Below are 27,562 nucleotides of genomic sequence, written 5' to 3'. Positions count from 1 at the left end.
GCAGGCAGCAATGTGACATTGAATGTGAATTTCATCTCAACCACACAGGAAATCAGGCAGGGGCCTCCAAAGTAAAACTCTGTGCCTGTGACTCAGGCTCTGAAGCCACTGCTGCACGTTAAAAACTCACTGAGCTGCTCTGATTGGACAGACTCGTGCTCTTCTACATGTTTGAAAAGGAGGAGACAGATGTTTCCAGCACAGCAGGTTGAGCAGGAGCTTTTATTCTGAAAGAACAGACAGGAAGCAGGTGGGTGTGCCTGCTGGAAGCTGACAAGGTTAAAATTCAAAGCTGTTTGAATTCCTTTCCTTCAGAGAAGCTGAAGAAACAAACAGAGACAAAGAGGAGAGACGTTGGACTGCTGCTGGCTCTGGAGGTCAGTCGTTAGGGTTAGTTAGCTGGTTACACACTTTGATAGTCAGGTTGGTTAGCTGTTACACAGTTGGACAGTCAGGTTGGTTAGCTGGAGAGTTTGTATGTTGGACAGATGGACTCGGCTTCTCTCTGCAGCAGAAAAAGGTGAGACTGAACCTCAACATTAGGAATATTGTAACTTGAAAGGGCTCCAGGAAAAACATCTAAAGTTTGAAAAAGAAAGAAAAAAATTCAGATTTGGTGAGCAAAGAATCCAAACTGCTCTGAAACCTGAGACGTGAACAAAGTTGGTCGTACAGAAAATGCAGGCTGAACCCCGGAGTTACTTTCTCAGTCCACCTTATATGAAAAGTGTCTTTCCAATCAGTTTCCTGCAGGAGTACGATATCCTGCCGATGGTTTGTACCTGTCCTATCCGCCATTTAGCAGTTAGTTTGCCCAGACGTGTAGTATAACGGTGCCAGGTTCCCATCTGTTGTCCTCTGTGCATGAAACGTGTTTAACAAAGAAACATCCCCCCAGCACAGGGCACATGCTAACCTCTGTGAACATCTGACCTGAATTAATGATGATGGCGTGCAGCTCTACACGCATCCTGTCGGCTCACGAACCAGTGGAAAGAACATGACCAACCCGAGTAAAGCCATGAACACACACACAGGTCATTCTTATACAAACCTCCATATGTGCCTGGATACTCATTATGGGCTGTGAACGAGATCCATTTAAAAACACGGCCTGCGATTTTAAATTCACCTACATCTGATGAGCTCTCAGCTGGCCGTGAAGAAGCTGACCCCCCGCTGTCTCTCTTCATTCTGCCTGAGCTCCGTCTGTTTGAAAACTTTGATAACGGTCCAGGGCCGAGTAGGAGTCGGATCAGCCGATCCTGTGAGCTGCTCGATGACACGGGGCGAGGTGAACTGGTCACTTCAGAAGCCCAACCCTGACCTAATAGCTTGTGACAAAAGACCGAAACACACACACACACACACACACACACACACACACACACACACACACACACACACACACACACACACACACGGCAGATATCAGGGCTCGCGTTATCCCTGCTGTTAGCAACATTACAAACATAAATAGATAATATGAGACTATAGTCTATATGTCTATATATAGACTATAGTCTACATATAGACATATAGACTATAGTCTATATGTAGACTATAGTCTATATGTAGACTATAGTCTATATGTAGACTATAGTCTATATGTAGACTATAGTCTACATATAGACTATAGTCTATATGTAGACTATAGTCTATATGTAGACTATAGTCTACATGTAGACTATAGTCTATATGTAGACTATAGTCTATATGTAGACTATAGTCTATATGTAGACTATAGTCTATATGTAGACTATAGTCTATATATCTCTGGGTGTAGTAGTAGTCTTCCCTCGAGCCACCCCGAGTGTTTCTAGGGAAATGATCTTCACCTCGTTACTTCAGGCCGACATCACTTATTTCTTTTCTTTCTTTGAACACTTTTTGTTGTTGGACTCTTTGTAAAGTCTTGCTTTTCTTGCCGTCCCTGTCCTCGAGCACATTGCTCCACTTCCTTCACCGTTTCCTCCACGGTCAACATGTTTCCTTATACGGAGCAATAGGACCCTGAGAATGATTGTGATTGGCCAACAGGTGGTTTGAATCGTCTCTGCTGTCTCCTGTAGGCCCTGTGATGGAGCTGTCCTCCACCCGCACCAGGAGGCCCAGCAGCCATTCAGGAAGAGGGGGGAGGGAATGAAGAGGCGAAGGAGAGGAGACTGTAAGGAGAACAGAGACCCTCGGGATAACCTGCAGAGGAAGAGGAGGGACCAGAGAGGGTGAGGAGGTCACAAAGAATCGCCGATCGGTCACCGATCGCTGCAGACTCTAACAGCCTGACTCTTACAGGGCTCAGACCAGAAACCAGTTCACACCTGCTTCTGTTTTTCGGTGTGGTGGCGAGATCCAGTCCTGCAGAGCCGAAATCCGAGTGGCTCTAATCAGGAAGTCCCGGATCCAAACTGGGTCGAGCGGATTCGACCTGGTTCAGGGTCTGACTGAGCCACAGCGGGACCAGCAACCAGCCCTGTCCGAGGTGGGTGTGTGAGGGTTCACTGTCCAGGTCTCACTGCGATACCCAGAGTTCATAGCACCGCAACACAAGGTTACCATGGAAACTCAACCTTAGCAGAAACAACAAAATGAAGGTTTACATGAAACTTCATGTTTGTTCAGATTACTTCTTAAAAATGAAAGTAAGTAAAAGGAAGCACTCGCCATGACAACGCAGTAATGACATCTGTCTGGTCCTCCGCGGCGGCGTCATCACCTCTCCTGTCATCACAGCTCGTGTCTTTGCTTTTATTCTTACTGCACGGTTCAGCATCTCCTCTGCTAAAGGTGGCGGTCAGGAAGCACGGGCCTTCCTCGTTGGTTTCTGGGAAATTTGTAGAGCTCTGATTGGCTGCAAAGGATCAGTAAGAATAAAGCGAGACCAGCTCAGAATGATCCATGTTCTGATCCCAGGTTGGACCCAGGTCCGGGTCCATGGGCAGCATTCCTGAGACCGGGACCAGAAGGAGGAAGAAGGTCCAGCCGTCTGCGTTCAGAGGCAGAGGTGCGATCAATCGATCAATGATCGATCGATTTAAATCTGCAACTGACTCCGGCTGTCTCCTTTCTCTGTAGGTCAGCTGCGACTGTCAGTCACCAGAGAGCTGCAACAGCTGGTCATTCACAGTAAGTGCTGCAGCCAATCAGAGGAGGCCTTCTAACAGTTAGAATAGAATAGAATAGAATAGAATAATCATTAAAACACAGGTAGAACCTCAGAGCAGCCCCGTGGACGATGGTGGATAAGCAGAGACTCACAGAAGAGTTCGTTTGATCAGCTGAAAACAAAGATGGCTGCCTCTCCTGCTCTGAGGTTTCAGATTCATGTCGAGTTTATGTTTGTGGAAATAAATATCATCCCGTAATAAATCAGGCGCGCTGCTGTCGTTGTGGAAGCGACTCTGCTTCCTGTCCTGAGCTAAGCGTTGATCAGTCGTTGCTCCGTGTTCGTTTGGTCAGCCTGTTCTCTTCTGTCTGCAGTCCATGAAGCCAGAGGGCTGATGGGAAAATCCCAGAGATCATGTGACTCCTATGTGAAGGTGAGGATGTCAGTAAGTTGATCAGCTGCTACTGCGACAGTCAAATATCAAAGACCTGTGCGTGTGTTCACAGCTGGCCGTGACCTCTGACCTGCAGCGCAGCATCAGGATTCAAACTGACACGGTCTACAACAACAAGAACCCAAAATATGAGCGCCGCTTCAAGCTGTGAGTCACACAGAGGTTTCTAATCGCACACTCATAGAGACGGCGTTGGGACGCCTTCGACTGTGCTGTGAGAGCTGCAGGAGTTCAGGGTCAGACTGGAAATGAACTTTCACTGATCCTGGATCACGTCCTGTCAGTTCGTACCTGCAGTCTGATCCAGTGTGGAGGCTTCAAAGAAGGCTTCCCACAGCCAGCAGCTTCAGCTGCACCAGAGCTTCAGGCAGGCTCACAGCTCGCGAGCCTCCGTACAGTCAGCGCTCTAAGATAATAGCTCTTCACAGCTGCAACCATCCAATGAAATTCTTAATAAAAAAAGAGTAAAAATCAATGAATACAGATATTAAAAATACTGTAGCGACTGTAGTGCAGAGTTAGTGGTACATACATGTACAGTGTGTGATATAAACTGTGATATAAACTCCTGATGGCTTGTGGGTAGAAACTGTCCCTGAATCTGCTGCTGTGGACGCTCCATGAAGAGCGTGAGGCTGTGGTGGGACCAGAGAAGATCCTCTGGGCCGTCCTCCTGTAGATGTCCTGGATGCTGCAGCTCAGACCTGCTGACGCGCTGTGCTGGTCACAGAGCGTCACAGCTGCTGATCCTCACTGATGCCCAGGAGCTGAAGCATCCGACTCGCTCATTCCCCTCGATGCAAATGCCTCCGCCCGACGAGCTCCTTCGGGCGGAGGCTAACTCCTAACGGAATACATGTACCGCCGTTACGTATTTAAAATACAAAATATGAGTAACTGTATTCCGTTACAGTTACCGTTTAAAAAGGTGGTATTTAGAATACAGTTACTTTGTTGAAATAAATGGATTACACGGCGGTACTTCCCTGTTTCATATTGTGGCGGGTCAGGACTGTTTGGGTTTTGTTTGACAGCTACGTTCTGTTGTTCCAGGCGGCGTTACGGTTGCCATGGTTACAGGGTGACGCTCTCTCTCTGCGTGTTTCCTGGGTGAGAGAGGCCTTTTTGTTGCTGTTGTGCTAAGCTAACAGGCAGAATGCTACAGGTATAGCTCTAAAGAATGTAGCATCATGGGCAGTGTAGTCCGTGCTGCAGGGAGAATGGACTGCCATACCCGTTATGTGTCTGTGAGCGAGGGAGGGAGAAAAAGGAAAAGTACGAGCTGTCATCGAGCAGAAACGGGAGCTGGAAGCATGTAAATATAATAATAACCACTGCAGCCAAGAAGAGAGCCTGACGAGCCCAGCTGTAAGTAAGCTATTAAGACTCGACTGTACACCGTGTTCGTGTTTTCCTCTGAAACAATAAGTTCTGTTGGAGCAGCCTTTCAACGCCTCTCTCTGTCTCTGCTAGCAAAGTTGACCCAGACAACAAAGTAAAGCTAGTTTTCAGCTACGAGCCGACACAGAACCCACCGTATTAGCCAGAGGTCCCTTTACTACGGTTCGGAGCCGCGGACCTTCAGTAACAGTAATAAATCACAGCAATAGTACATTCATGTAGTTGTAAACAGCATGATAATATATTAAGTAATCCAAAGTATTCAGAATACGTTACTCTCATTGAGTAACGTAACGGAATACGTTACAGAATACATTTTGGGGCATGTAATCTGTAATCTGTAGTGGGATACATTTTAAAAGTAACCTTCCCAACACTGATCATGGATTAAGTGGAATCACAACATCAACACATGTCTGCACTCCTGAATGAAGGAAAATATAACTACTAACCAAGCAGCCAGTGCTAAAACACCCTCCACCCACCTCCATCAGCACCACCACTGAGACAGCAGAATGTGGCTGCTGGCTAACCCTAACCCTGAGCTCCTCGTGGAGCTCCTCAAACCCTCGACAGCTGTGGCAGTCGAGGGTTTGTACGTGGCAGCTCTGCAGGCTCGAGCTCAGTTTTCCTGACAGGGATGAGGAGACGGTCCGACGTGCTTCCATCTCCTCGCGTTTGGATGTTTGCGTCCGTGAGTGAGCAGAGTTCAAAGTGCAGACAGAGAGCATGTCCTCCGGCTGCTCTTCATCGCTTACCTGTTCTTTTGTTGCTTAAAGTCGATTCAAACGTTTCGGACTGAAGTCTGGACTCACACTGAAGTGCATTGCTGACCTCTGACCCCACGCTGCATGGGCCCTGTAGCGTGTATCAGAATCGCACACCCTGTTTCTTCTTCCTGTGGAGGGCCGGCTCAAATGAGTGATGCACCTGATTCAAGCCTCAGGCTGGACACATGTGGTTTACACGGTTTGCATTTCCATTGTGTTTACAGTGTGTGTGTGTGTGTGTCTGTGTGTGTGTGTGCGCGCGTGTCTGTGTGTCTGTGTGTGCGCGTGTCTGTGTGTGCGCGTGTCTGTGTGTGTCTGTGCGTGTGTGTGTGCGCGTGTCTGTGTGTCTGTGTGTGTCTGTGTGTGCGCGTGTCTGTGTGTGCGTGTGTGTGTGTCTGTGTGTCTGTGTGTCTGTGTCTCAGGTGGATCAGAGGAGAGCTCGTGCCGAGCAGGTTGCTGGTTTCGGTGTTCAGACGACCTTCTGACAACAGGTGAGTGATGACATCACTCTGACTCACCTGTTGAGCTGCTGCTGATTGCAGCTCTTCAGGCTGGACATCCACACGTGTTGCAGTTCACACTCTGGCCTGGTGGTGGCAGTGGGGCTCACGTGGGACTTGTTTAAACACTTTGAGGTCACATGATGAAAAGTTCAGGTTTCAACATCCAGACCGGAGGAAGAGTTCAGCTTCAAGGCTGCAGGTACCTGCACAGGTGTGGGTCTTTCCTCTCCACAGTCACAACATGCAGCCAGAGAAGAAGAAGGAGGAAGACGCCTCATTACCCGAGCATGAAGAGCTTACAGAAACAGGCCGAGCTGCTCCGTCCTCTGATCCAGAACACGTGAAATGATGCGGTCGCTCCAAGACGATGAGAACAAGAACCGACTGAACTGAAATAATACAAAATATTCTGAACGTTACAAAATATAAGAAACAGCTCTAAGACACGCAGAACAGAGAGGAACTCTGTGTGACTGAGAAAGCTGAGGCTCTGAAGCATGCAGAGCGCTGCTGGGCATGCTCAGTGTGTTTGCTGAGGAGACGCATGGGCAGCCGACCCTCCTGAGCTCGGTTATTCAGCATCACAGCGTCAGACCAGCAGCTTCACCTGAACCTGGACAGCGAGGATCCTCGTCCCTGTGACCTTCTGCCGCCGAGCTCTTGAAAACAGGAAATCAAATGTTTTACTTTCCAATTAAAGTTCACGGGCTGAATGATCTACGGTTATACAGACGACCTGGTGCTTTGTCTTACTCATCAGGTGTGTCCGTCTCCTCAGGCGCAGTCAGCTGATTGGCTGTATGAGCTTCGGGATTGGCTCTCTCGTCTCATCCTGTGAGGTGAGTTAACGTACTCGCAGCAGAGAATCTGGCACTGACTGTTTATACACGTTGTAACCTGCTGGCTCCGCCTCCTCTGGAATGACAGCCCCTCAATGGTTGGTTCTACCTCTTGGCGGAGGAGTATGGGTGGAGCAAACACCTGAGAGTGACATCACACAGAAGCAAACCAACAAGAAGCTCTGAAGAGGCGGGAGTGGACATCAGAGGTAAGGATTGGCTCCTCCGTGGTCATGTGACCCCGGTCATTGTGAAGCAAGAATCACTTTTACGAAAGTCAGGGGAGGAGCTTCACGGTGACCTGTCTGATGATGTCATTCTGTTACAGGTGAGTCAGCAGACAGGTGTTGTGAATCCCATAATTTATTTATATAGCACTAAAAAAACAACGTCTAGTGTGAACACTCAGAGCGCCGCATGCGCAAAAGAAGACATCACAACAACGCGCTCCGTTCAGACCCAGAGTAACAGTATGTGTGACTGATGGACGTTAATATAAAGACTTCGGACTTTATGTTTCCCAGTTTGTGCTTTAAGTTATTTTGTTATCTACATAATAATGTAAATAACCTAACAGCAGCTTTCTAAAACATCAGATATGTATCAGATTCAGGACCACATACCAAAGTGACCCAGGTCTGATTTGTAAATATGGGATTTGTGGCGTTCACACTGTCACACCATGATCGGGTCGATGGTCGCAGAGGGTCAGAAAAGTCGGATTTGATGAGCTTTCGCCTGCAGCGTGAACGTAGCCTCAGTTTCAGTTGAGTGATCCATGAAGCACGTAGAGAGGAGATAATACTCCAACAGGAAAGGCGTGATGGCCTGCCTGATTGGAGAGGTCAAAGGTCAGCTCATGTGACCGGTCTGCTGTTAAAGTCTGCGTGTTTGATGTTTGGCGACTGTGGCAGCGTGAAGTCTTCACGTCATGCTTCAGCTTTATTTATGCAGCCATCGCCTCAGGGCGCTTCACGCTGTAAGGTAGATCCAACAATGTCAGCTACGCTCCAACAGGCGGAGCTAAGGGAGGGTGCAGGGTCACCTGATCCAGCTGCTTTATCAAGAAGGAACGCTCGAATCCTAAAAGTCGAGACGGGGTCTGCAGCAGAGCGCCGTGAACGCCGAGGGCTTCGTGGTGACGGCGCCATAAGCAGCTGCTTGCCCGTGTGTGGGTCCATACATTCGTCTATTTATAGAGGCTGGGGGGTGGGGGGCTGATATAGATTAAAAGTGACTCCTGCTCTCTCACTCATCCCCAGGGGTCCACATGGTTACCATGGTAATGACAAGCAGCCCACTAACCATGTGACCCTCACAATACCTCTGCGCTCCCTCAGCCCTCTCTCTCTCTCTCTGACATCATCCTGAGGGCTGACTGTGGTTCGCCGGGCTGCACAGAGCGAGCGCGGGACCACAGAAGAAGCAGCTCCGCTCTGCCTGCAGCAGCTGTTTGTTCTTCAGCCCCGTTCTGTGTCACATGATACGTTCTGTTGGTGTCGAGGTCAAATCCTGCAGCGTGGCAGCAGCTGTGTGAGCCCGGCGTACCCTTTACCTGGAGCGTACCTGGGCGCTCAGTCAGGACAGCCGAGATGTTCTGGAAGAATGCGGCGTGGTCGTGGGACGATGCAGCAGGTGATGATGATGATGATGGTGGTTATCTGCTTGCAGCAGACCTTCGGAGGACTCCAGACTCCACCCCTGATTCTGACCTGACCCACATCGTTGATGCGGCTTCCTCCACTGGTGCGTCCACGGCCAGCCTGACAAAGTGCACCTCCACCAGTGCCACCAGTGCTACCAGCACCAGCGGGCCAAAAGACCTGATCTCCAGCCTCCACTCCGAGGTCACCAGCTACAGCAGCCACGCCTCCACACTGTACACCAACACCAACCAGCAGTACGCTGGCCGAGACGGCAGCGCTGTGCAGCGGATGGAGGTGAGTACACGCACACACGCCGCTAAACATGCGCCAGGAGGAGGTGCGATGTCCACAGCGACCATATTTCCTTCTGTTCCTGAACGCAACGCAACAGACAACAAAGAAGTTGGTCACCAGAGAGTAACTGTAACTTTACTGTAACTGTACTGTAACTTTAGTTTATCTGATCGACAGGAGGCTGCAGTTCCTCTACCGTCCAGCAGAAGCAGCACTGACTGAGTCCCAATCAGTGTTGGTCAAGTTACTTGAGAAAAGTAATTAGTAACTAATTAGTTACTTATTTTCAAAAGTAATTAGTTACTTAGTTACATAGTTACTTTTCAAAAACATGATACACAACCTGAATACGTAATAAAGCAACAACCTTTCAGCCCAACTCTACTTTTCTCCATAATCATCAAATAAAAGAAATGAAAAACTTTTGTTAGTTTTTTAACTTTAACGAGCAGAAATGAAACTCTGTAACTCAGAAACGTGTTGAACATTGAAGTTTCATTTTTCGCTTTTCTTCCCACGCTGAGGGAACAGCGGACGCTAATGTTTGTGTCACTTTTTACAGAATGAAACTCGAAGTAATGTGATTACTTCCAAGCTTTAAACGCTGCAGGTTGTACTCTCTCCATCCCTCCGTGTTGATCTGCACACGCCTGCTACCGCGGACGCCGCACGCTCGGATGTCGTCATGAGACACTCACAAACAACATCACGGTTTAGTAACGCAGTGTGCTTACAGGAAAGTAACAGTAATCTAATTACTTTTTGCAATGGTAATCCCTTTACTTGTTCCTTTAAAAAGTAATTGAATTACAGTAACGTGTTAGTTGTAATGCGTCACTGCCGGTCTGGTCCCAGTACACTGGTGTGATACAGAAACTGGTCTCCATCGGTAACCTCCTCCTTCATGACACCTGTACAGGTGGAGAAGGTGTTCAAAGTTTGCATTATTAGGGGCGTGGCCTCTTCAACTGACAGGTGGATGGTGACACAGGCGGCTGTAGCTGCTAGCTGTCTGCTAGCTCCACCTGACCTCCACCTCTGGACCGTGTTTGTGCTGTTGGAGCTTTTTAATGACATCATGTGACCAATAACATGGCTGCTGTCACTGTACTAACGGAGCGCCCCAAGAAGGCGGAGCTTCAATCTTGGTGAGTGAAATTCAAGGGTGTCGATACTAATTAACAGTAAGATGCTCTCCACCGTCCAGCACAGTTAGGATGATCTGATAACAAAGCACTCTGCCCTCTCGTCCAAATATGGTCACTTCCTGAAAGAAGACCGACATGTTGGGTCTTCAGATTTCTTCACTAACCGGTGGGTGGAGCGTTACTTACAGTGTGACCAGCTGCTGGTGGAGCGTGTCCTCCTCAGAGAGGATGAATAATGCTGATGGAGAGAGGTTATTCCTGTTTGCTGCGACGGCTCGCAGGCTCCTTGTGTTTACTGTTCGTCTGAGAGGCTCATCAAACATTCACGTGTGATGAATTATGGAGTGAAGCTGCTTCTGTAACGTCACAAGCTGCTGACCCTCAGAAACATGAGGTCCAGCACAGCGTGTCCTCTGTTCCTGTGCAGAGCAACCAGAGCTCCAGCTCTCAGGTGTTTGTACACGTTTGCTGGTGTTTACAGGTGTTTACAGATGTTTGCAGATGTTTCAGGCAGATTTCAGAGGACTCGCATTCAGATTCAGGAGCCTGGGAAAACATTAATGAGTCAAAGCCTCACAAACACACGTCAGCCCGAGTGTGTGCTCAGGAAGTGTGTGCGTGTTATCACAGGGACACATCCAGTGTTTTTGTGTGTGAGTTTCCTGCTATTATTCTGTGTGCTGGTTCCCACACACACACATCCAGGTCACCTCTGAGCCTCGGCTGCGCGCTCACACGGTTTACCTCGATCGCCACGCTGGACTTCATCCTGGTTTGGTTCTGCTGAGGACCACTTGGTGGATCCACAGGAACTGCTGCCATGCACACCATCCACCGCCTGTGTCGCGCCTGCATCGGACAGAACCTGCCTCAGGTCTAAAGCTATGATTATTGATTCCATCGATCAGTCTTGACCTCTGTGCTTATTGATGATGTTGATGGGACGTTTCATGCATCACAGCAGCTCTGAGACTAAAACTGTTTCAGGTTCTTGGATCCAGGTCAGCTCAGTTTTCTCTGTTTCTGTCTGTTTGTGTGACAGATGATCGGTATTCAACACCGCCAATCGCAGAAAGCTCAGTTCGCCACAAAAACGGCAGAAAGCAAACCGCTTTCCTGATTGGCTGTGCAGTTTGAGGTCACGCCTGGATGTGTGTCACGTTCCTGGGAAAAGCTCCAGTGTCCTGTGTTGTGTGTGTGCTGTGTAACCGAGCGTCTCACGTGCTGGTTTCGGGTCTTACTGAATGAAACAGGAAGTTCGTTCTGTTAGAGCAGGGCGGAGGGCGGAGCTACCAGTGATGGCGAGCTGGACAGTTTGGTCCAAAAGCATCAGATGACATCAGAGAACAAGCAGAGCAGAAACACTAAAATATAAACTGAAACGATGACTCAAGTTCTTTGTGCTAGTTACTAACTTTACTAGCAAAGTGCAACTGTGACCTCTGACCCCAGAGAATAACTTGAACAAAGCAGAGTTTTATCTCTGTTCAGGTTCAGCTCAGAGCAGAATAAACCAGTCGGCTGATACGGAGCAGAGCCGTTACTATAACGTTGGAGACAAAGTGTGATGGTAGGGACTGCAGGGGAGGGTGGAGCAGAGGGTTCAGGGCGCATGGCGGGCAGCTCCCCCGGGACTGGGAGCAGGTGGAACAGGAGTCGTGGTGGGTCTCCCCGTAAATGCTGGCTGCACCTAAAACGTGAAGCCTGTGAACAAACAGACAATTCCCCGACCGACATTTTTACTGTTTGTCCAACCAGAGCCGCACATATCAGGTGAGACAGCTGACCTTTGACACCGTCCTCATCCTGGTCCTGAGTTGTAATTAAGTCTGACTGGCTCCAGTTTACAAGTCCTTCAGTGGACAGGTAAAGGGGGTCCAACGTGTTGGGGTTTAGCTCCGTCCCACGATTTCTCAGGACAGCTCTGAGCACCAGCCCTGCATCGTCAGCCAATTAGAAGTCAGAAAACGATCCCTCTCCTGAGCTCCACCTTTCACAGTTTGAAGGTTTCTCGGTCACGAGTTCAAACCAGATTGACGTTCTGTTGTTTCGAGAGCGTCCCAGCAGTGGGACGTCTAAAAAGGGCGCTTCACGGCCTCAGAGCATGAATCTGAATGATTCTTTCAAAGAGCTTCTCCTCCTCTGATCTCCACTTAGCTCAGCCTGAGGAGGCCGGGGGAAATTGTTGATTTAGACAAATGCAAAGCTGTGTTAAAGGCACGCTCAGCTTCCTATTCCTGGTCATTCCACTTCCTGTTTGGCCTGAAAGCTCTGCAGAGGCAGGAAGATGGCGCAGGAGCGGGATCGTGAGAGCTGAACCTGCAGACAAATGCTGTTTGCATACCTTCACCCCGACGCTGCTCCTGGTTCCCCTGCAGCAGTTTTAATATCAGCCTGTCAGTCTGAAGTCGGGGACATTAAACTTCTATTGTGGCGAGGAAACTCTCAGGACGAGGCGACCTTTCCTTGCGCCGTCTCTGTTTACACAGCCATGGAAACCACTTGGAGACCCCCACCAAACACGGCCCAGTGGGCCTCGGTCAACAGGGCCGTAACACACGGTGCCCTGCAGGCTGAGAGCATCACAGCAGGAAAACCTGATTTTTATTCAACGTCAGAAACAAACCTGACAGCAGCGTCTGTCCTACACGACAGCTTTAAGGTGATGAGTCATCAATAACAGAGTGACCACGCCGGTAACTCACAGGACAGCGTACATGAGAGAGTCACACGAACAGGCTCACTTACCCTCACAGTTTGTTTACATGACCGAACAACTACGTTTCAAACGATTTAGAACAGCAAGGTGATAATTGATCAAAATACTGAATTCTTTCTCTCCTGCTCACCTTTCCTGCGTCGCTCCTCTTGTCTCTGCGCTCACTCTCCCCTTTAACAGGTCAATCTGGCGTCTGATAGGCCACCTTGGGGAACGCCCCCACCTCACAGGTGCCTCCAATTGTCTGTTTAGTCCACAGTGGATTAAAGGAACATTAACACACATAATATAAATATGAGGATAAAACCGTGCAATATAAATATTAATAAATCAACACTATGTACCAATTGATTGATAAAACATAAACACACAAATTTCCACTGTGTGACAAATAAACATTTTAAGAAATCAGCCTTCAAAGAGGCGGCTGTAAGACTTCAAATGCTTTTATTGTAAGATAAAATCTCCTGGAAGAGCGTAACCCTGCGTACGGATATCATCACGAAGCTGCTGAGCTCTCAGAGAGACAAAAATCCTTCGACAGCTTTTCCTCTTTTTTTAAAGGAAAACTATCAAAAAAATCTCTAAACTGAGCAGTGCACCAAAGTGTTGTCACCTGTAGGGTCTGACCTTCAGGTGAAACATCGTCAGAGTTCCTCCATCTGGCTCCGTGACAGGAAACCTGCTACACCTCGCTGAGAAGTTCTAAACTGACCTCAGGTGTGTTCTGACTGTCCTGCAGGTGAGCATCACTCGAGGAAAAGATGGATTCGGTTTCACCATCTGTTCTGACTGCCCGGTCAGAGTGCAGGCGGTAGATCCAGGTGAGCAAGACACTTCCACGACCGCTGCACGACACCCCGTTCACTCACAGGTAATAAACACCTGGCTGTCTGCTCGTAGGCGGTCCGGCTCATCAATCCGGACTCCGTCAGGGAGACTCGGTCCTGCAGCTCAATGGGCTTCCTGTAGAGACCTGGAAGTGCGTCGACCTTGCCCACGCCATCAGGTAACCCCGCCCCCTGTGAGAGTGACCCCACCTGCTCAGGTAAATCACTGGGCACATCTTGTGACTAACGGTGGCGCGTCTCCTCAGGAGCTGCCAGTCTCAGATTGTGTTGGTGGTGTGGAGAAGTTTACCTGAGGTCCGGTCAGCGTGTGAGGCTATGCTCCGCCCACACACACACAGCACGGTGAGTTTCATGCGTTTGAACCTGTGGTCATAATCACAGCTGCAGATCATCAGAGGAGCTCTCAGTACTTTTACTTATACAACACCAAATCAGTAAGAGCTACGATAACAGTCAGACCTGCTGTAAGCGAGCGCTTGGTAACAGGAAGGAGAAACTCCCTCCTGACAGGAAGTAACCTCTGGCACAACCAGCAGTCGGGAGTGAGGGCTGGAGCTTCTTCCTTTAGCCAAGGAGACACTGTAGCATCATTTGTAAAAGAAGGGGAGATGATGCCATCCCATAATTCATAGCAACACATGACCATCCAAGAAAACAAGTGCTGAACATGCTTGTTAAGCTCACAGCTGATTGGTTGATATAAACTCTCGTGTTTACTTCACTGTGCGTCTTTTCTGTATCCTTGACCTCACGGCGCCACGACAAATGAGCGCTTATTAACTGATCTTACACTAAGCTGATGTTCCTCTGTCTCCTAGACGACAGGCAGGAAGTTGCTGTCTCACCCCACCCAAAGCAAACAAGACCGCAAATGGGGTCAGGGGTCAGGGGTCCGGGCCAGTTTGGGAGCTCTAGGTTCTCTGTGGAGGGATAGAAAGGAGGACCGGGAGGAAGAGGAAGAGGAGGCAGACCAGGAGATGTACACACCTCACACCACCACCCTGAAGGGCACACGTGTGACATCATCAAATGGAGACAATTACATCATCCTGTCACCTGTCAGCTCAGAAGGGCAGGTGAGTGTCGGGAGGCGGGGCCTGTATTCAGAGCGAGTAGAACAGTTTGTCATGTTTGGTTGCAGCGCAGTGCTGGTGCAGAGACGTCATCAGAAGTTCAGAACATCGACTTCAGCCGCTGAATCTGTGAGCAGGCCCACAGCCCCGCGTCAGCCTGACAGGCCTAAAACGGTCCGAGTGTGAAGAAGACGATGTCTAAAAATGTCAGACGGTTTGAGCGCAGTGAGTTTAATCACCAAAGAAGAAGAAAAAACAAGTCGTAATCTGAAACGCTGCTGTTTAATGAAAAACGTTGTAAATACAGTAAGTTGCTGTTTTATGGGAAATACCACGACGCTGTAGAGTCGTCGTTCCAGTTATAGATTTATTTTGCTCCAGAGTCTCACTGAACTCAGATGTTTGTGTTGAAAGAATATTTTAGTCAGTTTGACAGTTTCAGGTGAAACACTTTGACCTTTGGGTAAACGCCACATCGACACCATCACTATTCTGTGAAGCTCTCTTCATGTCTTTGTTTGCCTGCACATCATTCTGTGGTTTGCTGATGTTCGTGCAGCATCAGAACGATGCTGAAATGTTCTCTTCCTTTCCAGCTCCTGCAACCAGTTTACCACGACAGGCCCGGCACGATCGGTACGACCACTCTGAATGTTCTTCATCCGTGTGCAAAGTGCTCGTAAATATTATTTAATCGTGTCATCTGTGGTTCTCCAGGACATCTGTACCCGACTCACCCCAGAGGTCCGAACGTCCTCCACGACTCGTGTTTGGGGTCGTTACAGAGACCTTTTACCAGGCAAATCTCCACCCTGCCTCCACCGCTTTCCTCCACATCTTCGGCCCCGCCCAGAAACTATGGCAACTACCAGAACTGCACCATCGTTCAGTCACATGTGCCGTGCTCGGGATATGGAGCCTACGTCACCATGGCGCCCAAAACCGTCATCTTCCCCATTTTCGTCCAGGTCAGAACCGATCCAGGTCCGGAGTCGTTAACCTGAACCAAAGCTAATCCAGAAGCTCTCAGAGCATCTCTCTATCTACTCAGCACTTTTATTAGTTTATGTTTATTTAAGTGTTGTCTGACAGTGTGTTTGCACCGCAGCAATTTCCTGATGTTGTCAAGCTGCTCAACATGTGGCAATAAAACCTTCTGATTCTGATCTTTATGCGCCCGTTAAGCTCCAACCCAGAACAGACTTACAGTTATTTTGTTCATTACAACAGTCATTACAGATCTCTTTATGGAGACTCTCTCACACAGCGTGTCCTCCCGTGCACACAGCACCCCTGAATGTTTAGAAACAGGAGCAGACGCAGTGACAACAGGATGAAAGGCAGAATAAAGGGTGGCAGAGAGGGAACCTAATTTAAATGGTCTGAAATAAGGAGAGCAGGTCTGTCCTGTAACGTCTCCATGGGGATTACTTGCATAAACAAAGGTAAATAACAGTAATGAGGAGGGCGACTGACAGGCAGCCGTCAGCTACAGACGAGCAAAACGTGTTTGTGTTTGTGTGGTTTGTTTACGTGTTGTTGTTGTTTCAGCCTCTCGATCTCTGCAGTCCGGACAGAGCCCTGCTGATGTCTGAAGAGATGATCCTGCACCAAGCCGACCTGCTGCCTGCAAAGGTAACGCCCTGTACATATACATATGTATGTATATATGTATGTATGCAGCACTGAGACGCCTTCAGAGGTGGTCCTGGGGCGGCTGCACCCCCACCCACTCGAACTCTGCGTTCCTCCAGTAAGATGCTTTTACTGGTCCCACACTCCCAGTTAAAATCCACAGGTGATGAAGGCTTTCTCCGTCGCCGCTCCCAGACTCTGCAGTCTTCCCTCCCTCTTATATATGTATAGACAGGTGTGTGTGTGGATGTTTGATAATCACGAGATAATTTACCTCATTTATCTTCCTTCTTGTATTTGATGAGATTGTCCCTCTGTTTTTTGCCCGACACATGATGTCTTTAAACATGCTGCACAAATAAAGCCGACCTCACAGTGGACACGGTGAGTTCGTCTGAGGCTGACGTGCACTGGGAGGTCGTGCTTGGAGTTTCAGTCCTCGGGTCTCCAAAGGTTTAAACCAGTTACCCACAGCCTGTCACACAATCACCCTGTTTCCATTTATTTAGCTGAAATGATGAAAAATAGTATTTTTACTCCAACACTGTGTTTCCCAAAGAGCTGTCAGCGGTAAACTCTCTGCTGTGTCCTGTCTGAGGAGACAAATGGAGGACTGTTTGCTGAAGACTGATGGGTTTGCTGATGGGAATTGATAAGTGAGCGATTAAGATGCCATTATGGATATCACTTATCGATCCTTCCAGAGCCGTTCTAGCCTCACGGCTGATTCTGCCCTGCTCGTCGTTCCCATCGATGTTTCTGAGAAACGTCTGGTTCTGCAGACTGAACCTGATCCTGAAGGACACGACGACCTCAGAGCTGAACCAGGATCAGTTTCCTCCTCCCATCCATTTACACACATCTGGGAATTTGCTGTGTTTTAGTTTCATGCTTTCAGTAAAGGTGGAGGTCGGACGTCGCTCTGCCTCCGGCTCTCAGTTACATGTTAGTGCAGGAAGAGCGAGGGGACGCCGGCGGTCCATGAACACGACCTGATGATGAGGAAAAGGTTTATAAGCATTTGAACATTGTTACTGAGCAGAATGAACACGGCGGTCTGTGAACTCTCAGAGGACATACCTCAGGGTCAAAGGTCACAGTGTTGTGTGCAAATGAAGAAACGGGTCGATGAGAAGAAGAACTACAAGTACACATTTTATTGTGCTGACAGTGGTGTGTGTGTGTGTGTGTGTGTGTGTGTGTGTTTCAGGTGACCGTGTTGATCTACACCGACCTGCTGCTACTGACCAGAGAGGATGAAGCTGGACGCTGTAACGTCCTGCAGAGTCCGGTGTTCCTGAACACACTGAAGCTCAGAGAGGGTAATGCTGCGTTCACTGTCACCTCTGAGCATCGTTTTTCTCTGTGACCTGCAGCTGGCAGGTTTCTGTTTAATCACAACACATCGTTGTAATCCACATTTGATTTTCATTTCCTGGTTCGTTGTCAGCTGATTGACCAAGTAAAGTATCCACAGCACTATAACCTGTTCAATTTAACTTTATTTACACAGCACCAAATCACAACAACAGTCGCCTCAAGGCGCTTTATATTGTAAGGTAGACATTACAATAATACATACAGAGAAAAACCCAACAATCATGAGCAAGCATTGTGGCAACAGTGGGAAGGAAAAACTCCCTTTTAACAGGAAGAAACCTCAGGGAGGGGCGGGGCCATCTGCTGCGACCGGTTGGGGTGAGAGAAGGAAGACGGGATAAAGACATGCTGTGGAAGAGAGACAGAGGTTAATAACAGATATGATTCAGTGCAGAGGACTCTCCACTTACATGCACAAACTGGAGTCTATTAGATAGATATGATACAAACCACTGCAGTGCAGTACCTGTAATACCTACAGCATGCTCTAATAGGATATTATGGTCGACAGTATCGAACGCTGCACTGAGGTCTAGCAGGACAAGCACAGAGATGAGTCCACTGTCAGAGGCCATAAGAAGATCATTTGTAACCTTCACTAAAGCTGTTTCTGTGCTGTGATGAGCTTTTAAGGTGGACTTTAAGGTGGACTTTAAGGTGGACAGAAACACGCGTGTATTCATTTCCACCACGAGCTCCCACTCGGTCACAGGTTTGCAGTTAATGGTTTTAGAACTTGTTTCCACTCACACTGCTGACCCGGTCCCCTGTCAGCTCGCTCTTTACCTGTTTCCATACCTCAGAGTGTAGCAGCCAATCAGAGCACAGGGTTTGACGTTTCTGTGTGTGTGTGTGGCAGCTCTGTCGGAGCCGCTCCACCTGTACTTCCTGCAGAGCGCCCCGAGCCGCCGCCGCCTCTTCAGCCTGGAGGCGTTCAGCATCGAGCAGAAGGTCCGAGTCAGCCTGTGTCTCCACGACAACATCCAGCTGCAACTTGTCACCACGGAGACCACACACACCCAGCAGGTACATCACCTGTGCAGGTAGTCGCAGAAAGCAGGAAGAGGGCCAGTTCACACACGTGTCCAGCAGAGGTCGCCAAACACATGAAATCAAAGCTTTTCCCACACAACTTAAGTCCTCTCCTCCTCCTCCCCCTCCTCCCCCCCAGCTGTCAGACCTCCCCTCAGACTTTGGCTTCCTCTCTCTCGGGCAGTCTGACCCCCTCTACTGTCCTTCAGCTCCTTACTCTTCACTCTGTGACTCCCTTAGACCTCCCTCCCCATCTTCTTACTCCCCCAGTGCTCCCTTCTCCTCCTCCACTCTTCCTCCTGCTCCCGTCTCCCTTCTCTCTCCCTACTCCTCCTCACCACCTTCCAGGAACATCATCTCCTCAGCTCAGCTCCTCCCTCCACCTCACCGTCCCTCCTCCACTCTGAGGAGTCCTGTCTGGAAGGAGAGAGCAGAAGAGGAAGAGGAGAGGAGGAAGAGGAGACGGGAGGAAGAGGAGGTGGAGGAGCGGCAACAGGGGGAGGGGGAGAGTGCCTCGGAGACTTCAGAGAGCGCGGGTGGTGTCGGGGGGCGGGGCTTCCTGCTCAGCCCTCACCACTTCAACATGAACCAGGAGAGTGACGAGGAGGAAGAGATCTTCAGACCACCGGGTGAGTTCAAGTGCTCTGAAAGAAGAAAGTCTTGAGTTGGGGGAGGGTCCGCGTGAGGCTGTGAGGTCAGCAGGAGGAAGCTGGTTTAGAGCTGCTCAGGTGGACGCGTTCCCAGTTTGATGATTTTCTCCCGTTTCAGTCCTACGCCGCTCGCTCTCCGAGGGTTCTCTGCTGCAAGAACCTCGGTCGCCCCGCTTCCTGTCCGACAGCACCATCCACCGCCTCACCCGTCCTGTGAACTTTGACCTCAGCCCCAACTCGAGCCCCGCCTCCCGAGCCCCCTCCCCCCACACTCTGAGGAAGCAGCTGACCGGAGAGGGGGGGTCTCTGCACCAAATGCTGATGCTGCTCAACGGAACCAAGGTAGGGACCAGAACCGGCTTTGACCACGAACCAGCGTCATGTGACCGCACAACGCATAGCAGCAGGTTGATCCTTGTGCTGATGTCAGAGTCAGCCCAGGTAAACGGGACGACCGCACCAGGAGGGCGTCTGGTGTCAAATCAGACGTGCAAATCGTCAATAAGACAGTCTACAAGCTGATTGGTTGAGGCCCAGGTTAATGACTGTGGGTGTGGTTTGCACACGTGCAGAGGAAGATCCTGGGGTTAGAGCAGAGACCGGTACAGCTCGGGTTCTTCGGTTCTAACAAGTGTTTTTGTTTGTCAGGCTGGAGAACCCAGGAACCGACAGCTGAAGAAGAAAACTCTGTACGTAAACAAACACACCGTTGTTTTGTCTGGTGCTGCTTCCTCTCGCTCTGATTGGTCCTCGTTGTCTCCTCAGAGCAGCTGATGTTCGGAGCCGCCTGGCGTTTCTGCGAATGTGGAAAAATGGCGCTGGTGTCCATGGAAGCAGTTTGGAGAAAGCGCTGAAAAATAACAGGTAGCAGAGCATCGGACCTGAACCCGAACTAGACTGACTGCAGGTCAGGAGAGGCAGCAGATCACAGGTCATAACTAATCAGAGTAAACTCTCCAGGTGAAGCATGTCAGGTGTTTCTGCAGCAGTGGCGTGGAGGTGACATCATAGTCTGAAGCTCGACTTCAGCGCCTCTGGTGGACGTCAGAGGAAATGCAGGTTTTCCTGAGACGCGTTTGTTTTGTTTTCCAGACCGTCTGCAAAGGAGGTGCTGAGGTGGGCGGAGAGTCTGGAGTCCCTGCTGTCTAATCAGTGTAAGACTTCCTGTTTGTGTTTAACCAATTTAACCAATAAGGGGAGGAGCCAGCATGAGAAACGCCTCTCCACTAGATTAATGTCTTGATGCTCCATCATCCAGGTAAGATTGAGGTTGATTGTGTTCACCTGGACGTTTCAGTGGGAGAAACGTTTCGTCGCTCATCAAGTGACGAACCAACAACTATTGATCAAAGACCACTGATCAGTGATTGGTCAGTGGTCCCAGACCTCCACAGTGAGAAGAGTCCATTGTTGGGATGGGAGAGGTCATCATCATCTTCCTAGCTTCCTGTTCATCAGGTTGGAACCTGCAGTCAGCTGAGACTGAAGACGTCCCCTGATGATGATGATGATGATGATGAAACGTTTCTCCCATTGAAACGTCCAGACGGACAGAATCAACCTTTTGGCACCAGATTAATGGCGTGCTTCTCTTTTCTAATTGCTCAGATGGTCTGACGGTGTTCCGTCACTTCCTGAGGTCAGAGTTCAGCGAAGAGAACCTGGACTTCTGGTTGGCTGTGGAGAGGTTTAAAAAGACACGCCCCTCCAACAAGATGGCTGCCAGAGCTGCAAAAATCTACGACCACTTTATTTCTACGACTGCAGCGAGACAGGTAGCGTGTGTCTGAGCTGCGATTGGCCGGGTGTGTTTTTGGTTGTTTCCTAATATAGTGATGAAACCTCCAGCGATGATGTCGTTACAGTCGGTTAAATTCAGATACCTGACACAGTCGGGATTGTTTACTTTATTGATCATTGTATTAGAGTAAAGACTGTAATCAAACATGTTGGTACACCTGGTCATGTGACACAGCTGCTTTTTTTCAAGGTCAATGTGGACTCGGCCATCAGAGAGGCAACCAATCAGAGCCTGCGCCTTGGTGTTAGCTCCGCCTCCTTCCAACTGGCGCAGGAGCAGATTTTCAACCTGATGGAGACGGACAGTTACCCAAGGTTCCTCAAGTCCCGCCTCTACACCCAGCTGGCCAGTCACAACACAGAGCAGCGGATCAGACCAACCAGAGACGAGGGGTTGATCTGAGCTTCTGATTGGCTGAACAAATCTCTCAGTAGCATTCTGGGAGATGTAGTATCAAGTGTTCGGGACATTTACCCTTTTAACAACTTGATTCTTACGCTAATCTTCTTTTTTTGCTGATCTTTGTTTATCTAGAAACATTTAACCCGTCCGTGTGAGTAAAACATGGCCTCTGACCTTGAACCTGCCATCTTTAGGCTGTTATCCTTCTCATGACCCAGGTGAAGCCGTGCTCACAGGTGAAACATCGGCAGGACTTTCCCATCAGCCTCGGCTGCATGTCGTTGATCCCAGAGCAGACTCTGATTCATGTTTTTAGCTAACGGCTAACTGATGTATCTCTGATTAAAGCTGACTGATGTCACATCAGCTGTCAGACCTGTTTCCTCTTCTGTGACTCGCCTCCATCCAGCAGGAAGTCTGGCAGGCTGCACAGGTGAAGCAGGTTGAGTGAAGGACTCACCTGCTGTTGTTGTTTGTTTATCACACTGAACAGTTTTAACCTGAAAATCTAATAAAACAGACCGAATGACCTCGAAGTTCATTATTCAGTCTTTACGTCGTGATAACAGAGCGCAGACTTCAGCTGGTGCTTCCTACGGTTCAGGTCCTCAGTGACGGAGACCAGGTATGTGCAGGTGGAGCAGCACCTGCAGGTACCTGGCTGTCAGAGGTGTTTGAAATCACTTTTTTGTACTGAGAGTACTGAAGATAATCCCACCAATCGAGGTGTTGAATCTTCTAAATGAGCCTCACAGTCCACAGGAAATGAAACGAAGGTGGTGTCTTTACAAACGTGAACTCCACCTTTAATGGAGTCTGAAAGAGATGCAGCAAACATCCCAAACCATGATTCATGTATATAGCACTTTAAAAACAGCACATGGCTGCAGGAATATAAAAAGGACAATAACAGAGTTAGTTACACACTGAGTCAGAGCCAATAAAAAGTGATGTGAAGAGGAAATGCCAAAGCTTCAGGGCCAGAGGACGCTCGGTCTCTACGTTTCAGCCACGATTGAGTGACTGAGAGCAACAGCTGCTCAGCTGACGTGGGACTGATGTACTGGACCATTTCAGGGTTTAAAAACCAGTAAAAGCATTTAAAATGGATCCAGTGTGACCTTTGTCACGATACACGGACACAGGTCATCTACACTCGTGAACAAACCTTTGAGTCGGTTACTTGGAGTTTTACGTCTTCATTTCTTCCCTTTGTTTGATTTCCTTTTTTGTTTTAAATATTTTAAATTCCCGTTTTTGTGTTTGTTTGTCTTAATGAGGCTGTTTCTGTGTGGTTGGTACCTCCTGGTCCAGGTGTGGAGGCATCCTTCCTCGCTGCTCACTAAGAGAGGAGCTCTGAGGAGGCGATGCATCCAGCTGCAACAGGAACACAATCTTTGGCGTTTCTGTTGACGCACCTGTGTGGCCACGCCCATCAAGTTTGTGTTTTTATCAGTAATTAGACGCAGAGCATCACAAAGAGGAGGCCTGAGCAAGTTTTATTTTGGAGGAGCAAAGTGAGTCATAATAACGCTGATAAACACATTAATTAGGACACGGAGGAATGAATGCAGGCAGTGATTTATTGATTTATTGATCCTCCATCGATTCATTTATTCACATTGATTCTTACTCTGCTGATCAGCAATGATCCAAACAGACACACTGAGAAGGCGTTTTATTAGAGACAACAAACTACATCAGACGCTCCGTCCACCACAGAAGAAGAGGAAGTCTGTTTCTACCCGGCCAGAATGTGTTTGACAAACTCGGTGTAGTTGATGTGCCCGTTGGCGTCCTCCTGTCCCGCCATCAGACGATCCACCTCGTCCTCAGTCATCCTCTCTCCCAGCGTGGCGAGGACGTGGCGGAGCTCCGCCCCCATCACCGTGCCGTTTCCCTCCTTGTCAAAGACCCTCAGCCCCTCCACAAAGTCCTCAAAGTTGCCCTGCTCTTTGGAGCGGGCCACGTGCTGCAGCATGGGCAGGAAGCCGTCAAAGTCCAGCAGCTTGGCGTTCAGCTCCTCCGCCTTCGGCCTGCCCAGCAGCTTCAGCACTTCCTCGTTGGTGGGGTTGTGTCCCAGCGCCCGCATAACATCGCCGCACTGAGCGTAGGTGATCTTCATCTCGCCGGCCGGCGTCTCGTCGAACAGAGTGAAGGCGTCTTTGAACTCCTCGATCTGGTCGGGGGTGAACTCCACCACGATGCTCTTCAGGTCCACCTCGGGGGGTTTTGGCTCCGGCTCCACGGGCTTTGCTGGAGGAGGAGGCTCCTCCTTCTTTGCCTCCACCTTCTTCACCTCTGTCTTCTTCGGTTCCACTTTCTTTGGCGGCATGTTGCTGCAGAGCACTGGCGGTGGAAAGTGACCGTCTGGTGTTTTATAGGAGCCAGCGGTGGGCCGAGCGAGGCGGGAGCAAATGGCAGGGAGGAGAGAGGAGGCGACCAAAGATGGAAGAAACCTGGAATGGAAACACTGAGAGGAGATAAGAGGCTGCAGATAAGAAGCTTCCAGAAGCAGCAGAGCCGGTCTGAACCGGAGCCTCTGACCTCCATCCTCCTTCACATACGATCTTTTCTGTTTCCTGCTAATCAATAGTTTTTAGTTTCACAGATCAGCTATCCTCTGCATCGATCTGTAATCTCTGCACACCGGGCCCCTAATTCTGAATTAAATTCTGGATTTAATCTAGGAGAAATCTGCTCTCTCTGTCTGGGACTAGGATTAACTGCAGATGGAAGAACGCAGTCCTACATATTTGTTTAATATGTGCGTTGAAGGACATATCCTGGTCAAAAATGACTCCAAAGTTCCTCACAGTGTTACTGGAGGCCAAGGTAATGCCAGGTAAAGCAAGGTAAATAAAACAGACACAAACATCTGAAAATGTTTTGTTTGTTTAAATTTCAAATCTTGTATAAGACGACTGTGCCTGTATAACTTAACCACCTCCATCATTACCGTAGTGCACAGTACCTGTAACACCTACAGCTGCTCTAATAGGATGTTATGGTCGACAGTATCGAACGCTGCACTGAGGTCTAGCAGGATGACCTGTGACAGGTATGATCGAATCAGCTGCACAAACATCACTGTGCTTCATAACAGGAGCAGGGAGTGCTGCAGTACTGAGTGAGCGCTGTGACCACGTGAGAGCGCCACCTAGACAGACACCGAGGAGGAACCCGTTCATCAGGTTAGACACAGGCTGTAACATCTGTGGTTTCACACCACCTCCTCCGCTTTTATCTGCGGCCCTTTCAGTTCAGTTTATTTGTGTCTCGTTATCTCCGAGGTGGCCTCATGTGTCATTAACATTCCAGCTGTGATAAGAGGCCCATGATGCTCTCTGTGTCCTGCAGTCTGGAAATAACTCAGCTGCAGCTCGGCTTCATCTTTCACGCTGATCACAGAGGTTTAAAGATCAATGAATGAAGCAGATCTTTGATCACAGCAGCACAAACAACGTTTTCAAAATATAACTTTAATCTCAAACACTTTAATGAAGCCTCCACCAATGAGGCATTTAGGACACAGTCATGTGACACACAGCAGGAACCCAGCAGTGATTCACGATCCATGAACATATCGATTCACAGGTGAGGCATTAAAGAGGGTGGAGTCAGCGCTGCTTCAGTCTGCGACACCATCAGCATCTGACACAGATATCAATCAATCAATGAATCACTGATCAATAAGTCCTCACAGAGGAGATTATTATCAATAATTAACCACCTGGTGGATCTTTGAGATCTCTCTCTGATGGCTGAGCTCAATAAAAACCCTGAAAATCACACATTTCACACCGAGCCTCATCTCTCGTGGCCCCGAACGACTCATGGACCGCCCGGGGCCCGAGGCTCGGGGCCCGGGGCGCCCGGCGCCCGGGGACCGCCGTCCTGGGAGACCAAGCTGACGCTCCAGGCGGCAGCGGAGCTTCTCATTGGAGCAAAGCAGCAGCATCAGTCTTAACCTTTATTTCTTCAGGTTTGCTCACATTTTTGAGCTCACCTGAAGATAGAATCACTGAAATTAAACTTTAATGGTTTTACTTTAAAGTTTTGGTCGAGTCGAGGAAGAGGAAGATGGCTCCGGTGCAGTAAGAACACCAGTTTCTCTGGCAGCCATCTTCACTGTTGTCCTGCTTTCTGATTGGTCTGTACCTGCTCCTGGAAGCTCATAGGCTGATGGACATCTCGGGGGAATCCATCCACAACAAAGCCTCGGACATCCTGCTGACCAATCAGCTGCTGCCTCAGCTCAGAGACGGCAGACACAGGTGACTTACCTGAAGCAGGCTCAGGGATCAGGTGTGATGTCTGCTGGCTCTGACCTGTGGTCCTAGCTCCCCGTGACTCATCACTTGCCCTCCCACCTCTGGGAGAGGCATTGCATCGCAGCTGCTGCTTGAGCAGCTCGTCCAATGAGATACCTCGGAATCCAAAGTGGTCAGTTAGCCTCGCCGTCTGACTTCCCTCCTCACTCCCCGGATTTCTAGAATCGATTCGATTTTGCCTCTATCAAAAATATTATAATTCTGTTCACAGATCAGAACATTTCCATGTTTTTATATCTATAAAAAGAAAGCTGACACTCGCGAGACTTTATAAAAAGTGTGAGCATCACAGCAGACGCCTTTGTGTCAAAGTAACTGAAGATAAACATGAAGGCGACTTTCCTGGCCTGGATTTTACAGCAGATGACCTTAAAATATTCTGCAGTGGAACAAAAACAGAAGAAAACCATGAATCAGCACATGAACATGACCTGATGCTGCTGAAGCAGAGCTACAGAGGTTTGATTACAGACACAGCGTTTGGCAATTTTACATAATATTTTTTTTCTAACTTTTTATTTTGTACTTTTTCCAATTTTATAGTACATGCAAACAAAAACACGAAAAAAAGAACACAAAAAAATAAAATAAAATTAAATTAAATTAAAAAATAAATAAAAAAAATAATAAAAAAAATAAAATAAAATAAAGGACACCCAATCTGTGGAAGAGGGGAAAAGGGAGAAAAAACAAAAAACAAAAAAACCCAACAACAACGAGGAGAGGTCCCTGCCCTATGGGGCTGAGTGAGTCTTATAAGCTATCCATTTTGTCCACTGTTTTCGGTGTTTGTCAGATTTCAGTCTCAAAGTCATTTTCTCCATTATATATATGTCCTCGATTACGTCAGTCCATTCTTCCAATTTTAAAGGCTCACTTTTCAGCCAGTTTTTTGTTATTACCTTTTTGCTTGACAACAACATAATTTTAAACAAGTAATGGTCCTCCTTTCTTACATTTTCCCATATTCCAAAATACATTACTTGTGCCTCACACAGCACGTCATACCCCAGCACTTTCGTCATTGTTACCGCAATGCTTTCCCAGTAAGGTTTGATTTTTTTACACTTCCAAAACACATGAGAATGATTGGCGTCCCAGTCTCCACATAATCTCCAGCATTGTTGGGGTGTTTTCAGCTGCTTGCTTTTGATATAAGGAGTAATAAAGAACCTAATCACATTTTTCCAGCCATATTCTCTCCATCGTATAGAACTAGTGGAATTATGCTGTGTGAGACATACGGATCGCCAGTCATCCTCTGACAACTCAAGATGTAATTCCGATTCCCACTTTTGTTTGATATATAATGTTTCATTCCTATTCAAATTTTGCAGGCCATTATATAATTTCGATAAAATTCTTGATGGAGGATTTTTATATGCACCTGTTATTATTTCTATTATATGGCTTCCTTCTCTCAAGAACTTCTTCCTAATTTCTGTATTGTAAAAATGTCTTAATTGAAAATACCTAAATAAATCTGATTTATCCAGTCCAAATTGTCTCTGTAGATTCTCGAAG

At 48.4% G+C, this 27,562-nt stretch overlaps 1 protein-coding gene and 1 pseudogene across 2 annotated transcripts; one reads left to right on the top strand and one right to left on the bottom strand.

Annotated features, from left to right (window-relative positions):
• Positions 1-9: 9 nt before the first annotated feature.
• On the top strand, positions 10-24,019 carry LOC146505999 (regulator of G-protein signaling 3-like). 2 transcript variants are annotated; one of them, XM_085181269.1, is made up of 28 exons: positions 10-390; positions 424-520; positions 2,073-2,225; positions 2,296-2,482; positions 2,914-3,004; positions 3,076-3,126; positions 3,481-3,539; positions 3,613-3,707; positions 6,154-6,222; positions 7,013-7,073; positions 7,162-7,282; positions 8,745-9,013; positions 13,623-13,704; positions 13,784-13,889; positions 13,977-14,073; positions 14,550-14,807; positions 15,401-15,440; positions 15,522-15,772; positions 16,356-16,439; positions 17,650-17,761; positions 18,679-18,845; positions 18,991-19,480; positions 19,620-19,843; positions 20,150-20,190; positions 20,267-20,365; positions 20,594-20,655; positions 21,110-21,276; positions 21,492-24,019. In XM_085181269.1, exons 2-28 carry the CDS (start codon positions 489-491, stop codon positions 21,702-21,704), a joined length of 3,681 nt encoding a protein of 1,226 aa, XP_085037395.1. In that variant the 5' UTR covers positions 10-390; positions 424-488; the 3' UTR covers positions 21,705-24,019. The 2 variants fall into 2 exon arrangements, with proteins under 2 accessions (XP_085037395.1, XP_085037396.1); XM_085181270.1 differs by lacking the exon at positions 424-520 and having other exon boundaries at positions 10-377.
• LOC146505998 (myosin light polypeptide 6 pseudogene) lies at positions 23,270-24,039 on the bottom strand (annotated as a pseudogene).
• Between the last annotated feature and the right edge of the window lie 3,523 nt (positions 24,040-27,562).

This window comes from Neolamprologus multifasciatus, chromosome 12 (assembly GCF_963576455.1).
Source record: "Neolamprologus multifasciatus chromosome 12, fNeoMul1.2, whole genome shotgun sequence".
In the NCBI taxonomy this organism is placed as follows: Eukaryota; Metazoa; Chordata; class Actinopteri; order Cichliformes; family Cichlidae; genus Neolamprologus; species Neolamprologus multifasciatus.
The sequence above is the reverse complement of the archived record's forward strand: the minus strand, read 5'-3'. Positions and strand labels throughout refer to the sequence as shown.